This window comes from Pimephales promelas, chromosome 4 (genome assembly GCF_988280905.1).
Source record: "Pimephales promelas chromosome 4, fPimPro1.hap1.1, whole genome shotgun sequence".
Taxonomy (NCBI): domain Eukaryota; kingdom Metazoa; phylum Chordata; class Actinopteri; order Cypriniformes; family Leuciscidae; genus Pimephales; species Pimephales promelas.
In genome coordinates this window covers 36,345,311-36,361,977 of record NC_142772.1, presented here as the reverse complement: position 1 = coordinate 36,361,977, position 16,667 = coordinate 36,345,311, and the positions used below count along the sequence as shown (strand labels likewise).

Genomic DNA, 16,667 nt, shown 5'->3' with positions numbered 1-16,667 from the left:
CATGTCACACCACGTAAATATAACGCTGATAGTCACAGGAAACATTTTGTGGTCTTTTTGAACGCAAACGGTTTGAATGGAACCAGTGGTCAGGTTTCCTCAAATCCAGCATGGAGGGCCACTGTCCTGTAGAGTTTAGCTCAAACCATGATCAAACTTACCTGCAATTTTCCAGTAACTTTGTTGACTAGCTTTGTCAGGTGTATTTGATTAGTTTTGGAACTAAACTCTGCAGGGAAGTGGCCCTCCAGGACCAGATTTGAGAAACACCTGGCATGCCATGCAGATGCTGCAAAAGACACAAACACAACGGTTAAGCACATTGTCCGTCTATCGCTTTTACATTGAAAATCAATGGAAAAGTAGCACAGTGAAACGGAAAAACACGTTTTGTGTAAACGGCCCATAAGGATGCATTTTGGGATTCTTACGGTGCTGACAGTTAAGGGTGATATATACTACTACGTTGGACCTACGCTGGAGCCTCTAAGCTGTAAGCTACGTGTTGGTTTTCATTTATACTTTGTCCGCATTGACGTGCAATTACACATGCAGAGGGAGCATGGGGGTTCTAGCAGACCCATCACAGCATTTGCGGTCCACGTAGATTTGATGCATTGTTACATTTTTGAGAGGACCACACGTCAGGGTACGTGACGTCATGGCTACGGCATAGCTATGGCGCGACTTCGACGCAGAAGAATAAATTGGGTTTTACACTGGCCCGCAACAAAGCAATTTTTCCACTTAAAAATGAATGAAACTGCAAACAAATAATCCTAACCCTTTTTTTTTTACTTTTAACAAGCTGCCTGTTAAAAAAGTGTCTTTTGTCTTTTATATCTGTGGTTTTATGTGATTCTTTCAAATTTTTATTCTTTTTGTATTTTTTAAAAATGTATTCTTGCTATCATAAATGTCACTTGGCTTAAAATGTTGTTTTATAAATTTTTAAGTGTAGCGTAAATGTCCAATCACTTTCCACTGTAAATAAGACACACGTGTTCCACCTCTGTGTAGCTCTTAGAATAACATATTCGTCACACAAATATTTGCTTTATCAGCTGCCTTTTAATAATTAATTGTAATTGGCATGTAAACTAAAAATCGAGGATTTTTTCTAAAACTAAAAATATATATAAAACATGAGTCAAAACATGAAACAAATCAAGGGATGAAGAATTCTAGCCCAGTTTGGCCAGCGTGTAACAAGAGCAGTCATTTCTCTTTCACAGAGACAAGACGTATCAATCTAGAGTTACATAGTCACCTTGAGCAATGCATAACAGACATGCATGACATGTGCGGCAGGCCTGGGCACAGTATTTGTACTAACAATATCAGCAAAAAAACATAAAATAAGTGTCATATAAGTGCCAAATGTTGTGTATTGCAACATAGAGATTCACATCTATTTATATCTGTGCTGTTTATCTTTTGTTTGAGTGAGAGTTTTTCTGTGACTGATGTGGGTGACCTGGAAGATGTCCAGATGATGTGTGGCCCCGGGATGCAGGGGTTCTGGTAGTTGTGTGGGTCGCGGTGACGGGAGGTCCAGAGTTTTGAGTATGCTGACTCTGTGATGGGTGAATAAAGCGACCGTTCTGCCCAGCTTGTCTGTGATGCCCTGCTTCATCTAGGCTGCTGCTTTCTTCATTCACTGCTGAGAAAGAGGAGGCAGAGAGACCTTTCAACTGCTGTCTCAGAACAACACTGTTATACAGAAACAAGGGCATGTTGTTTTAAGACTGTGGCCACCTGTTGCCCAAACACACCACATTAATGGAAAGTTTCCCTACACTGGTTCCAAGATGCTGTCTAGTGCACTGACTGATGGGAGCTGTGACCCGTTCAGTGTGCTCTCACCCAAATCGGAGGCGCTGTTGCTGCGCTGTTGCTCCAGTTCATTGGCTGTCTTTAAGGCTGCAAGTTTGTTCTTTTTCTTGTTTTCCTCATTTTGCTGTAAATGCAAAATTGGAGAATTCAGTGACATGACAATAAATGACAAGTAACAGTAATGACTAGATCTATGTAAATTGAAATAATATATTTAGGTCTATGCGAACTAATAATAACAATAACAATGCTTAGTCATTTTACTAATGATTAAATCTTTTATTTTGTTATTATTTATGTCAATTCAATGTTAGTGCTTCCACCTAGAGGTAAAATCACATAATATCATCTGCTCATTTACAAGGTTAGTAGGAATTTTCATTTTTGGGTGAACGATTCCTTTAACTGACATTTACTGTATTTGAACAGACATTTGGTCTTGCCAACTTACTGTTTGAAGTTTCTTTTTCAGCTCCATGTTTACCCTTTTGTATGTTTTAGAAGTGGACTGCAGATAATATATTGCAAGGCTAAAATAACAGAAAAAACACCATTACACACATCTTTGTATGAGTACAGGGAAAAACATATGGATGGATTTAGACATTCCCACTTACACCAAGAGCAGAAGAAAGGGCAGCACCAGTCCAGGGTTCGAGGCGTAGCTGAACACTTTACTGAACCAGTCAGGGAAGTCTGTCTCCAGGGTCTCCTGAATCACGTCAAACATGCGGTTTTTCCCACTGCAGAAAAATCTATAATTAAGTGGGCTAACAAACGAATAGGTAGATGGATTCAGCCTCGTCGAATATTTTAATCATTTTATAAACTTGTATGTTTATTTTTATCTTTTAATTTGAGTTTATTTATGTCGACTTCATGAAAACTCTTTATGTACCCTAATGGTAAAAGGATGTGAGAAAATTGCAGACATGGCTTGCACTCTGCTGCCCTCTAGTGTTAACGATTTGACTTGTTGGCTTTTAAATTTTAATTTTTAAATAAATATGTTATACATACAGATATAACTAAGAGCCCATTACTCTAAAGTCTAATAATTTGTATTTATTATTAATTTAAGCTTTCACCACACTGACCAATTTCTGAAACACTATTACTCAGTTCTTATGCTAAACAGACCTTCTCCATAATCCCCACCATTTCTGATCATACACTAAAATTTCCAACCTGAAGGGTCCACAGTCGAAGGAGGGGGGAATGGTTACAATGGTGTATATAGCAGGCAATGTAGAAAGGAAAAGGATGACCAACAGCATGGCCATGTAGAAGTTATTGGAGCCTGAAGCTTTGAAGACCCGTTCCTGAGGCACATTACAGCACATCACCGCCCAACACTGCAGGTACATGGACACGTGAAGCCGTAGAAGATTTAATGCTGGAAGACATGGAGCGTAGAACGCCCCCATCCTGGTACACACACAAACAAATATTTGGTGAGATTTAGAGGTATACTGGTTGGTTTCATTCGGAAAGAAAGAAAACATCCTACATAATATGGTGATATTTCTTACCAGATCATTCCCTGGTTGAAGATCAGCCCCAGAACATTCCCACTGACGTCAAACTCTGAATAGGACGGCTAATAAAGAAAGCACGCTTTAGTTATAAATAAGAGGGATTCCCTGACACATGATCTGCATGTGTTGTAGATACTCACAAAGCCAAACTCCAAATCCCAGCACCAGCAGTTGTTTAGGAATCGCACCAGTACGGCACGGAAGAAATCCCCAATAAGCAGAGTGATGTAAGTCGTCATTGTGTCAGAAATGATGAGACGAACAAACTCCTGTGGACGTAGATGTAAAGCATTACATAGGATAGGATTTGTTCAAAAATACACTCAATATTTGTAACTTTATGCAGACTAGAAAATAAAATTAATGCCAAAGCATTTGTACTTGCTTTTCCATTTAGCAAACTGTATTTCGTCTGAAAAAAGTTTATATTTTTCAACAATTTTTAATGAAATGCTTAAATTTACATATATCATACTTACAGTATACACTACCAGTTTTTTAATGTTTATGAAAAAATCGCTTATGCTCACCAAGACAATTCAATTAAAAACAGCATGTTGAAATATTATAATTTAAAAAAAAATTATTTTTAAATATATTTGAACCCTTTCCCCACCAGCGTTTTTGAAAATAAGTTGCCAGCCAGCACCAGCATCTTTGATAATTTTCACAAAAGTTTCACGGCCCCCAGAATACTTTAACATGACCTCCGCTTTTAAACAACAACAAAAAAACTTTTATTCTATAGCTTCATGAATTCTTTTTTTTTTAATCAACACTTGAATGTGATTAATTGTAATCAACACATTTGATCAATTCAATGTGTCATTGCCGAATAAAAGGATTAATTAATTAATTAATTAATTTAAAAAAATTGATTGACCCCAAACTTTTGAACTGTAGTTTAATTTAATGTAAATATGTCAAATAATTGAAATGTGGAAATCTTTAAATCTTAAATTGTATAAGTTATTAATAACCACCTCACCAGTGTCTTTAATTGACTAATTTAAGACTGGTGTACATTTTCAATGTTTAAATACTTCGCCTTCCAACATTTTAATGTGCAATGAAGATTAATTAACAGGAAAAAAAAGTGTTACTGTTGGTCTGTAGCATTGAGCAGCCCTAAATAGCAGAATAACCTCAACAAATGCCGTGATTTTTGGTCCGAAATGGGACTGCTTGTCCAAAAAATTCAAGATGGGGTAGTGTTTAGGACGTTTTTGCAAGTGTTTACTACATTTTTCTCCACTCAACGTTGGGTTAGGAGTTATGCTGCTTTGGAACGTACTGTGTCGCTGTTGTGCTGGAATTTGGATTATGAAAAGAGCTTTAAGCACTCTTCCCCAGTACCTGTCCCACCATTGTCTCCCAGCAAGGCCCTCTTGGAACATCAGCAGGGTGCGCTGTGATCGGAGGAGCAGTCGAGTTGTCTGGTGTAGTCCCGTTGTACAGGTTAGCCTGCCATATTGTCATATTCTTCTTCACAATCTCCTCTTCTGCCCTCTTGAAAATATGTGAGAGTTAGGAAGATACATTACCTTCATAAGAAGATGATTTAGCACAGATTCTGTGGCAGAATGATGGAAATCATTAACACAAATACTGAAAATGGGACTGCGAGGGCTTTAGTCTTTGTTAAATGAAGCTCTACCTTTAGTTGGATGGCATCCATGAGAGCGATAATGAATGTGTAGAGGTTCCCCAGGAAAAGGGCGAATATGCGTCCCAGCTGCCACTGGAGGGCGATGCGTGGATGATAGTTCTCTAAAGTGCTGATTACATCAAACAGCATCGGACAGAACATTCCCAAAAGAGACATCACCATGTTCACCTGAAGGTACAACCGTGCTAAATTCATTTTTATTGATGAACAAGAGGATTGCCATTGTTCATTGTTAGTTGTTACATGTGCCTGACCTCATTCCTCTCCCACCAGCCATATTTCTCCAGTCCCTCCAGAGCGAACTTCTGAGACCTGCGTACAACAAAGTAGATCAAGTACCCACTCCCTGCCAGACAGCAGAGCACCAGGAAGTTGGCCAGCACTCTAAGGAATCTTGTCAGGTGGATGTTGTCATCTTTTCTGCTCTCTTGCTCCTCCACAATGGTCTCCTGTTAAAGTGCTGAATTTATTATGAAGCCAAGAGACGCCATATTAAAGGGGTCATATCATTATTTTTATTATTGTTTATTTTCCCCCTGAAGAAAGAAGGTTTTCCCCCCTCATAAGAAGTTATATGGTGCAAAAAAATTAATTAATTTAACATTTCCACCCTCTTTCTGACTCTGAAACAGGCTTTTTTGATGCTTTGCCTTTAAAAGGATAGTTCACCCAAAGTGAAAATTCTGTCGTAATTTACTCACCCGCAAGTTGTTCCAAACAAAGTTGTTCCTAAACGGTGGCGCGTTTTTCATACACTGCTATGGGCAATGTGATTAGGTACCAGGATGCTTTCTGTAAAAAGCTTATCTGCCAGCAAAGGCGGCACCGGTAGGTAGTAGGCCTCATCAGGCCTCTTTACTGGGCAGGAGGTTGGCCTTAGTAGTTCGGCCAGTAAACTTAAACAGGCCTCCCTGGAAGGGAGTCATTACATTTTGGGACATACATTTTAGCTGTGACCAGGTAGCTTGCCTTATTAGGCCTCCTGGGGGTGGCCTCAACATTTGTGTTGGTGTATGGTTCCCAGGCTAGCAGTATATGTGAGTAGCAGAATAGACTGGCTATCAGCTAGTAGGCCCAAACAGGTCTTACTGATGAGTAGTCCCCGGCAGTTTGGCTGATAGAAGTGACTTGCTTCAGCCCTAGAAGGCCTCTCAATCTTCTAAGTGAGTCTTGAGTGACGGGGTATACAAACAGTTGTGTAGATGGTCAGGCATTGACTTTAGCAAGGCCTCCCTGACCCTGAGCCCCATCATGGTGTGCTCGACTGTTATCAGACAATTGGCTTCAGTGGGCCTCTCTGGAGGCTAACCCCAATTATGATCAGCCGAAAGTAGGATTGACCACTGTCAGGCGGTTGGCCTATTATCAGGCCTTATGGCCATGGCAGTCAGTTTCTTACCTAAAGAAAACTTCAGACGACCAGATTTAACAGGCCGCTCCAAGACTGAGCCCTGACTGACATCCGGAATCAGGGTTCATAGCAATAACCAGTTTTCAACTAGCTATCAGGTAGCAGGCCTCGCTGAAGGCAGGTGGACCTCATTGGACCTCTCTGAAGGTGAAGTCCCAAGGATGGGCAACTGCACAGCTAGCTTTACTGGCTGCCAGGTAGTTCCCAGATTCAGGCACTAGGTAGCCAGCCCTCTGGTTGTCAAGTAGTAGGCCTCACCAAGCCACCTTGTAAGTGGTCTCCGCTAGAGCAACTGGTGCTTCTCACAGTTCAACTGGCCTTAGTACCCTAGCATGACTAATGGTCATTTTCTGCTATTGGTTCCCTCCTGGAACCTCTTTTATCTAGCCTACAGCCTGGTTTGAGTACTCAGCTTCCTGAGTCTGGTCAGACATAGATCAGTTCTTAGGCCTTTTCAGGCCTCCTCAGTGCTTTGAAACGCAAGGGCTGGGTAGATCTGTGGACTGAGCAGGCTTTCATAGGGTCTGACATCAGATATCCAAAAATAGCCATTTTTTGCAGCTCCTTGTCAGTTCATGGTCTTTTTTTAAAATGCATTACAGCTTTTAAACTCACAGAATCTTTTTATGGTATATCAAATTCTTTTTTTTTTTTTAGAGAATTTTCATTCCCATCATAAGACTTCTCTATTATGGACAAAATGGACTTGGGCCCAGCACAAGGGGGGGGATAAAATAAAAATAAACACATACACACCTTAAAGCTTGTGGTGATGGAGGCAAACTTGTTGTCTGCTGTCTCAGGATTTCCAATGAGGTAATCCCAGCTAGTAAACGTCTTCCAACTGAAATTAAAGCTAGTGTCATCTCCGCCACCTTCTTCATTTGCATTGCGGGCCATACTATTCGGTAAGAGTGTGAGAATCATTAAATAAATGTTTTGTGTATGAACTAAGAGGCAGAATGAAAAGTGCTTATTGACACACTCAACATATATACAGATTTCTGATATAGACTGTCATCACTCACGTCCTGATTACCACCATGTAGCTATATGCCACTGTGCCCACTCCCACTAGGAAGTAGGAGAGGGGCATGCGGAACTTGAGCCACCCAATGGCCCGCTGGCTGTTGTAGTAGCCATAGAAGAGGACAGAGTACTTAGCATAGCCCTGGGGGAAAAAAAGTACTGGACTAAGATGCAAGACAAATTATGTTGGATGGCGAGGTATTTGCTCTATATTGTTCAAAATTTTGAGTCTGTAAGAGTAAAACATTAAATATTTATATAATTTACAATAAATGTTTTTCTATTTTAATATATATTTAAATTAGCATCATTACTCAAGTCTTCAGTGTCACATGATCCTTCATAAATCATTGTAATATGCTGAGTTTGTGCTCAAGAAACATTTCTTATTATTATAAATGTTGAAAGATTTTTGTCAGGATCTTTCTTTTTGAATAGAAAGTTCAAATGAACAGCATTTATTTTTAATTAATATAAATTTTGTAATGTAAAAGTCTTTAATCTCACTTTTAATCGATTTAATGCATCATTGTAGACTAAAATTATTGATTTTACCCCGAAATCCCATAAGACTGCAAAATTCATGGCACTGGCCTCTTCAACTCTGGGCACAGTCTTTCTGGGTAAACTGCCATACGGTTTCCCCATAAGAGCCTGGAAAGTAAATTCAGAGATCGTGATACATTTAAGAATGAGCTACTGTAGTTGCAATGAAGGAAATAATGTGGTGTTCATTACTAATATCTTATATAATTTTAAACTTTGCAGGATTTAATATATTTCTCACCTCTGGAACCATCACCAACCCAAATGTCAATCCAAATAAAATCATATTGATGCCATACATCCACCTTAGAAATATGAAGTAAGAAGCAACTGATGAGCCAAAATGGCCTGTAAGGAGATAAAAATAAGTTTGTAAATGAGAAAAGATGAGGGTGGGGAAATGCAAAAAAAGGAAGTAGAAAAAAACAGCAGGAACTAAAAGGTGTCACACTTTCAATTTCCTTTATCTTCATCTCCCACGGGATGCATGCAGTCTTGAAGTTCTCAAAGTCACGCTGAAACTTCATCCATTTCTGAAATCAAAGTTAAAAAGAAAAATGATGATCACTCTGAAACTGTAGAGGGAGATCTCCCGCTCCATTAGTTTCATAATGACAGTTATCTTCTCCTCACCTTCATCATCATGACCTTGTAGGCATAGAGCTTCCTGCCTTTGCCTTTTCCTAGAGCCCCTTCATATTTCTCCACAAACTCCTGTGACTCCCTGAGACAGAACACAAATTGCTGGCATTTTGAAGGCGGGTGGATATAAACATAAACACAGCAGTGACGTACCTAAGGATAACTAGTTTTTTCCTCATGGGCCAGGGCTTTCCTCTCAGTGTGGCGATTAGCTTTTTCCTTTCGTCCACAGCTTCTTTTAACTTTTCAAGCTCCTCTGGGGTCAGAGATCCCAAAACTCCCACTACCTGATTGTCCTTTGACTCGGAGTCAGAGTCGGACTGAGATTCTGACTCAGACTCTGAGCTGGGAGGAGAAATGGATGCATGTATGCTGAACAAGAAACCATTTCAGAGAAAAGTTGAATTAAAAAGTTTACATGAATTTCAGAATTGTAATAAATCTTAATTTTGCTTTAATGCAAAATCTTTTAATAATAAAACAATATAAAATAAGAAAAGCTGAATATTATAGTATTATTTCCTTAACATCATTGAAAAGAATATTCTAACAAGCTAAAACATACTTTTAAAAAAACATATTTAAACATATCTTTTCAAGACTTGACAGAAGTTAGTGGTTATACATTTATTCATTTTAGGGATGCACTGTATATATATATATATATATATATATATATATATATATATATATATATATATATATATATATATATATATATATCGGCCATCATATCGGTATCTGCGTTTATTTTTAATGCTATAGTTATTGGCCCGGTCAGAAAATTTGGCCGATTTCTTAAAATTCGATAAATAATGGATTATTCTCTCTCACCTGTGACACTTGAGATGCGCACTGTCCACCATTAAGGTTTTTGAATCACTTGAATTATGATTGGAATAATTTCAAGGAAACAGTGTGAGTCTATCATATGGCTTAGGCTACATAAAATTATAATGAGAACATTATAATTGTGTGCTTGGGACATGGATGTAATGATGAGACATTTGTTTTTGTAAACAGACTCTCAAATTATGTACATTTGGACCAACATATGTATTATCGGCTTTCAAATATAAAGTATTATCGGTTATCGGTGTCGACCAAAATGTTGGTGCATCCCAAACTGATTTACTAAAATGATTCACAAAATAATACAAACTTACATAATTTCTGTTTTCTTAATTTTCTTTTTCTTTTCCTTCAAGGGCATGTCATGACAATCTTTGTGTTCTGTCTTTCCATGCTTTACATCGTCGTCTTCATCTGCATCTGCATGCTTCTTTCTCTTTTTCTTCACATCTTTTTCCTTCTTATCCTCCAGCTTCAATGTCTTAGTTCTTTCATTTTTAATGTTCTTTTTCTCCTTTCTGATGTTTTCTTCCTCAGCCTCCTCTGCATCTGAATTCTTTCTTCTTTGCTTTCTTCCATGTCTTTCACCCTCTTTCCTTGCTGTTTTGTGCCGTTTATCATGTTTCTTCTCTGCTCTTTTATTGCCCACCTCAGTTGTTCTCTTCTCTGAAGCTCTTCTGCTAGCTTCCCTATTTCTCACTCTCCTCCGTTTGCCATCTTGTGTCACCTGCTTCTCTTTACTTCCCTCAAAATTTTCCTCCACCTCTACATAGTAAAGGCTGAATTCATTATCCTTCCCTACAAGCAAAATGTTTGTACATAGATTAACATACAGCACAAAATAAAAACATGCATACAGAAAGCAGTCAACCTTCCTACCTTCATCCTCCACCTCAATGCTCACTGTAATGGCAAACAAATAACAGAAAAGTCAAAAGAATAAGGCATAAGTTCCAGACATTGTTTAGAAGAGAGTCCTGAAAGGTTAGACAAGTAGGGTTCCCAGCAGCTGTTTCACGTCTGTTGTGTTTGACCACAGTGTAACCAGACCGGTAAGTGCTGACCGGGTCATTACATGCTTAGCTATGTTGCACAATAGACACAATGGTGCTTTTCATCTTCAGTGTCAATGCAAACTGTCCTCTTACATGGGGGTCAAAGGTCAAAAGAATGAAAGTAACGTTCACAAGTTCACATACACATCCTTAAAGTTCATATTTTCTGCATGACCACCTTGGTATTAAAAGCTGAAATACATGATTAAGTCAACAGGTTTGCATCAAAATGAAAAAGCATACAATTAAGTAACTAAACATTTCAAATATCAAAATATTATATAAATATTTGATCAGAATAAAAAAAATCATGATCAGATTTTTAAGTATTGAGACAGACTGTGTAAAGGAAAAGACAGTTTCTCTGCATACAATGTTACATGAGTTTTTATTATTAATGACAAACATTACAATTAAGTTGAAATTATAAATCAGTTGTGACTTAACACTGATAAACACAAACATCACATGTTAAAAACGGTGTTAAAAATATGTCAAAAACACAGAAAGTAATAATCATCTTTACCGTCACTTTCAGATGCGATGAGTTTATGCCGTGGCATCCTCCTCTTGAGTGGCCTTCACTCTGGGACCTCGCGGGTGTGTGTCCATGCATACAGGAGAGAGAGTGAGTGAGAGTGAAAGTGTGTGTGTGTCTGTGACGATGATGTAGCATTGGACCATGGCCTGATTGAACAGAACCTGGAGGGTGATGAGTACCGTGCATGAAGAGTTCACTTTTTACTAGCATTCAGCGACCTCTCCCAGGAACAATAACCAGTCGAAACTCTAGAGCCTCTCAATTTCACCCCTTTGAATTATTCAACAGAATTATGACTCTTTTTTCAAAAACAAAGGAGGTCACACAGTATCAAGCCAAAATAGATGATGATGGTCTAATGACTGACTATAGAAAGATCGAAGAGGCAGATAACGGAAGATTAGTGCCACTTATGTACTTCCACTTATAGTGCAAAAATGACTTAAACACAGCTTCAGTTTGCAGGAAAAAGTACAATCGGTTTACAAATAACATACCCAAGATGTTAAGGAATGACTTTAATGTCGGAAAATAAGATATTATAAATTCAGAATCAGATTGTAAAAGACTTTTAAAAAAACATACATACTGTACATAATAAACATTAGTATATCCTTTAATGCATTAGGTAACATTAACTAATGGGGCCTTATAAAGTGTTACCAAAATAATTTAAAATGGCCCCCAAAGTTTCCTGATTTTGAGACAGACAGTTTTTTTCCTGCTACACCTGAATTTGACTTGGGACCAAATGCTAATTGTTCAAATAAAATTCCCCCTCATCGTAAATTGTTCTGCAGTGTTAAAGTCTAAGCGATGCAGGGGCACTACTGTATATCAAACAACGTACAGTATCTGGCTGGCACATTAGATACAAAGCTTTCATACAATAAAGACTAAAAACAGAAAGTCTGGATGTGTCTGCGGAGAAATTAATTGGAAGATAGATTTTACTCATATATGCCCGAGGTGTCCTGTGGGATAATGCTCCACAGAACAGAAGAAGCATGGAAATATTAGAGGTATGGAAAGGGAAAAAAAGAGCTCTATAAATAAATCTTGATACTGCCATATTTAACTGAATCTTATTAAGGTTATCTATCTTTATATTTCTTAAACTGTGCCTAAATTATCTCAACAATATATATTAATAATGTGAATTAGACAGATTAAACAGAAAGAAAAGAGAACAGAACAATAACAGAACAGATGATAGAGACCAGAAGGCCGTGGTAACGTTGTGGTTAAAGGATTAATTCACCCAAAAAAGAAAATTCTGTCAGCAATTACTCACCCTCATCATGTTGTTCCAACCCCGTAAGACTTTCGTTCATCTTCAGAACACAAATTAAGATATTTTTGAATAAATCTGAGAGCTGAATCACTCCTCCATGGGGATCTAATCTGGCTGTCCCAGAAGTTATGAAAGACATTGTTAAAATGTGACTACAGTGGCTCAATCTTAAGTTTATCAAGTGACGAGAATACTTTTTGGGCACAAAAAGACCCAAAATAACGACTTTATTCAACTATTCATTTCCTTCCCTGTGGGCCTTGAGATTTCACGTAGTGGTTTGCACGTCACGTTCTCGTCGCTTGATAAACTTGAGCCAATGTCACTCGGGCTATTTTAAGGATGTCTTTCATAACTTTTGGGACAGCCAGTTTCGATCCCTTATTTCACCCAAAAATGAAAATTCTGTCAGTACCCACCCTCATGTTGTTCCAACCACGAAAGACTTTCGTTCATCTTCGGAACAACTAAAATATTTGTATTAAATCTGAGAGCTGGATCACTCCTTCATAGGCTTCTTAACCCTTTAAGGCATTGGGACGCTTACTAACGCTAGGGATCCACCAGTAATTTGGAGTTTACTGATCTGATACTGTTATTCTTATCATTATTACATCCTTAAAATAGGGATTTCGCCTATTTCTCTTTGCAACTAATGTAAGGACGATGTTCAGTGCATGATGTGATAGCTAACAAAGAAATGAGATCAATCCAATATTATGAAGCTGCAGACTCGGAGCCTGCATCTAGTCCCCCACCGAGAGTCCCGCATTCTCAGACCCCTCGTTTTTCGAACACAGCGCCTCCTGCTGTTCAAAAGGTCGAATAACACCCACACACAGAGTACAGCGTACGATTATCCAAATGCAATTAAAAACAATAGGATGCAATATTACGGTCTCCAAATAAATTATCCAATAAATATTTGCGTTCCCTATGTGCAGAAAAAAACTCATTGTTACTGATGGAAGGGATACAATTACAGATTGAACTATCTTCAGAAAAATAGTATGTGATATTATATTGTTTTTTTAAAATATTTTTTTATTCAAATTCCAATTTTTCTTTCAGTTCAACCTATAATGGTCTAATTAACATTACGATGCTAAGATTACAAAATCTGTTTTTTGATATTTTGAATGCGAAGCAAAACAAATCAGAATAGACAAAACACCAATAAAATAAACAATTCCTACTTTATTTAAGATAATGATCACCTAAACATCATCTTGCTGTAAAGAAAAAAGGAAGGAAAAAATGTGTTCGTGACTTTACTTTTCGTCTTCAATTGCATTAAAAAACTCATTTATAAGTCGCTTTGCATAATCCTAAAATGATGTTGCTGGGTTAGGCAGGGGCAACTCCATCGATGTATGGTGTACCCTGCCTACAACATAGGCTGATAGCACATGTCTTATGATGTTTCAAAGCTAAATTATAAACGTTAGCTATCTAAATATTTTCGGGGGAAAAGGGCGAAAAAACATAGCCTACATTAACGGCTCAAATCTTGTTACAAACTAACTTTACAAATATTCAATGGACTATCCATATGTTGTATCGATGAGCTAAATTAGTTTTATTAAAAAAATGAATCAAACGAGTAGGCTACTACGATTCGTTAAATAAAATTGAAGATAGCCTACTCACGTTTATGTTTATCCGATACAATTTGATAGGAGGCGCTGTCTCGAAAAACGAGGGGTCTGAGAATGCGGGACTCTGGGTGCAGGGGGACTGTAGATGCAGGTCTCCGAGTCTGCAGCTTCATACTACTCGATCAATCTCCAAAGCAAAGCACAGAATCAAACGCCACCAATAGTATTTGTGGATTCCTTCATCGCTGTTACACAGCCTGACCACCTGGTGTCGCCATAGAGGGCGTCAATAAAGATAAACGTGGTTTGGTGCTGTTCTGTTGAAATGAATGAGGTGTGGGGGAGTTCAACGATGTCAGGCGCTACATTGAATTTTCAATGTTAGACCCATTTCTCTATTATGCACATTACCACCTAGTCAGCTAGTATTTACATTTATTTACACAATGTTTTCTGTACATATTGTGTCACACACACAATGTGTGCGTGTGTGTACCTCAGTATTTGTCTGTTCGCCTTGCAGAGAGATTGTTTTCCTCGGCTAAGATTAGCAGTACCGTTTGGGGATTCCATCTTCGGAGGATTGACACAGGGTGTCTGTATTCTGAGCATGCCTTCTTCTCTCCCCCACACTCCCTCAACCACTGGCACACCTTTGATAAGAGAAACACAGAAACGTTCCTCTTTTCCACTTTTACCTTTTTACTTTAACAGTATCTGACAAAACCTACAGTATGTAGCCTATGTACATTACAAATAATGCTAAAAAGACACCATAAAGAGCTATTCAGTGTCAATAGATGTGACTAAAACTATGAGCTGGCAGGTTTCATTTGTGGAATGTCTCTCCCAATATGACTGTATTTTTTAATGTTGTCATCTGAGCCGACGCTGCTGTTCTGCATTCCATTACTCTGAAGAATCCTATAGTCAGGATATTTAATATCATGGGTGGATGAAGGTTTATATTTATAGAAGTGCTACTCTAGCTACTCTCACGTTTTCATTCAAGTCGTATTCTCAGTACTGCATGTCCAGGAAAAGAAAAGAGTAGCCTAGATGATTCATTTCTATTTTTTTCATTCTTCGTTGTTCATCTGCTCAAGCTACAGGACGAAACTTGTGATGGGGAAATTGTTGTAGATTGATGCTGTGATTAAATATGGATGAGTGTACTAACTAGAACATGAACAAAACATGTTTGTTTACATCACATTGGTGATAGAGGACTAAAAATATTCACACTCAAGGCTGCTGACTGGTTTGTAGACTCAGTTGTCCTCTGATTGTTTGTTCATTTAACGTTTTACAATATGTTTTAAACCGAATCAATACATTAATAATGCTGTACGATTTATGATTATAACAGTATTCATTTGCCTTTACAAGCAGGGACACTTTTATATAAAATTATAGAATGATTACACTTACACTGTGAAAAACTGTCAGAAAGGTACTTTTGGGCAACTGAACAACAAAACTCCCTTGAGGAAGAAGAGCCAAAGTGAAAGCTTGAAGAAGCAACTACAAGGGCAGGAAGAAGCTGTCAAAATAAAGTGGAGCAACTCTGGATTAAACAGCGCATTTTATGGAGTTTAATACTTTCTGCCACTCTAGAAAACTGGTAATGTGTTATTATTACCTAATTTCAGTATTATTTAGACATAGGCTACTGTTATAGTTTTGATTTACATTGATATTAAAATCAATACAAATAGAGTTTGTTGTTATTTTTATTTTCTCCATTCTCAAAGTTCTAGTCATTTGTTTTAGTCATTTTAGTCTTTTTTAAGGCTATATATCTAATATCTAGTTTTTAAAGATATTTCGTATTTATCAATATTTATTTAGAAATTTTGCCTTGGCAACTGAACTGACATTTTATTCCCAATAAAAACATTTTTTGTATGATTTTAGTTAACTCTGCGACACTCATTCCAAAGGAAAATATTTTGTTTACAAAATGTAGCCTATTGTCTAACAGGTTTCATTCATGACATCATGAAGAATAAGTAGTGTTTGTATATTTCTATGGAGATAATCCAATATACATTCATTAGATCATCATTGCCTTCAGGTAATGAAGACACACTTTATTAGTGTGAGGAGTGTTTATCTGATCCTAATGCTGTTATGGGCCAACACAAGTAAGCCAATGGCACCAGCAGCTGTTACAACTCAACTTATGACACGGTTGGCAACCTAACAAACACTTTATGGTACGAGAGGTTACTTAAATCACTGAACACCATTAAAAAAACAACATTTTTTTGTGTGTTTCAACTCTGTATTCACTCATTTAAGAGCTTATCACTCGTAAAAACATAAATAGACAGAAGGAACGAAAATTACCTTACTGTACAACACAGTCATGGTCTAAATATACAATATATTTTTGTCCACCATGTTCCAATAGTGATGAAAAAACACATATCTAAATAATTAATTTCCCACAGCCAAGAATGGTATCCAAATGCAAAACTACTTCCATTTAACTGGATCATAAAGAGCAGTTATATATGTAAATAAGGAAAATATTATATTATAAGGTGGATATCTTGAAAGCTTCTGTGAAATGTAAATGCAGTGAGGTTCTGTGTGCTTCGAGATACATGCAGATAAGGCAGCATTTAGGCTACACATTTACCTTGCACTA

General features: G+C 37.6%; 1 protein-coding gene across 1 annotated transcript; it reads right to left on the bottom strand.

Moving 5' to 3' along the window:
- Nucleotides 1–1,048: 1,048 nt before the first annotated feature.
- tmc1 (transmembrane channel-like 1) lies at nt 1,049–11,699 on the bottom strand. Its single transcript, XM_039659284.2, has 20 exons — nt 11,105–11,699; nt 10,403–10,426; nt 9,838–10,321; nt 8,825–9,016; nt 8,663–8,753; nt 8,481–8,562; nt 8,271–8,377; nt 8,039–8,137; nt 7,483–7,625; nt 7,211–7,355; nt 5,298–5,492; nt 5,032–5,211; nt 4,731–4,883; nt 3,515–3,643; nt 3,369–3,436; nt 3,025–3,264; nt 2,454–2,579; nt 2,288–2,366; nt 1,867–1,960; nt 1,049–1,663 (listed from the first exon to the last, which is right to left on the bottom strand). The coding sequence occupies exons 1-20, from the start codon at nt 11,139–11,141 to the stop codon at nt 1,431–1,433; spliced, it is 2,901 nt and encodes a 966-aa protein (XP_039515218.2). The 5' UTR covers nt 11,142–11,699; the 3' UTR covers nt 1,049–1,430.
- Nucleotides 11,700–16,667: the final 4,968 nt, after the last annotated feature.

What these genes read in the sequence shown, in the direction of transcription:
- tmc1 (XM_039659284.2), bottom strand. Translation starts at nt 11,141, where the DNA reads ATGCCACGGCATAAACTCATCGCATCTGAAAGTGACG. An exon ending in TACATGGTGGTAATCAGGAC is followed by an intron (nt 7,356 to 7,482) that starts GTGAGTGATGAC and finishes CTTACCGAATAG; the next exon opens with TATGGCCCGCAATGCAAATG. An exon ending in TGGATGCCATCCAACTAAAG is followed by an intron (nt 4,884 to 5,031) that starts GTAGAGCTTCAT and finishes CATATTTTCAAG; the next exon opens with AGGGCAGAAGAGGAGATTGT.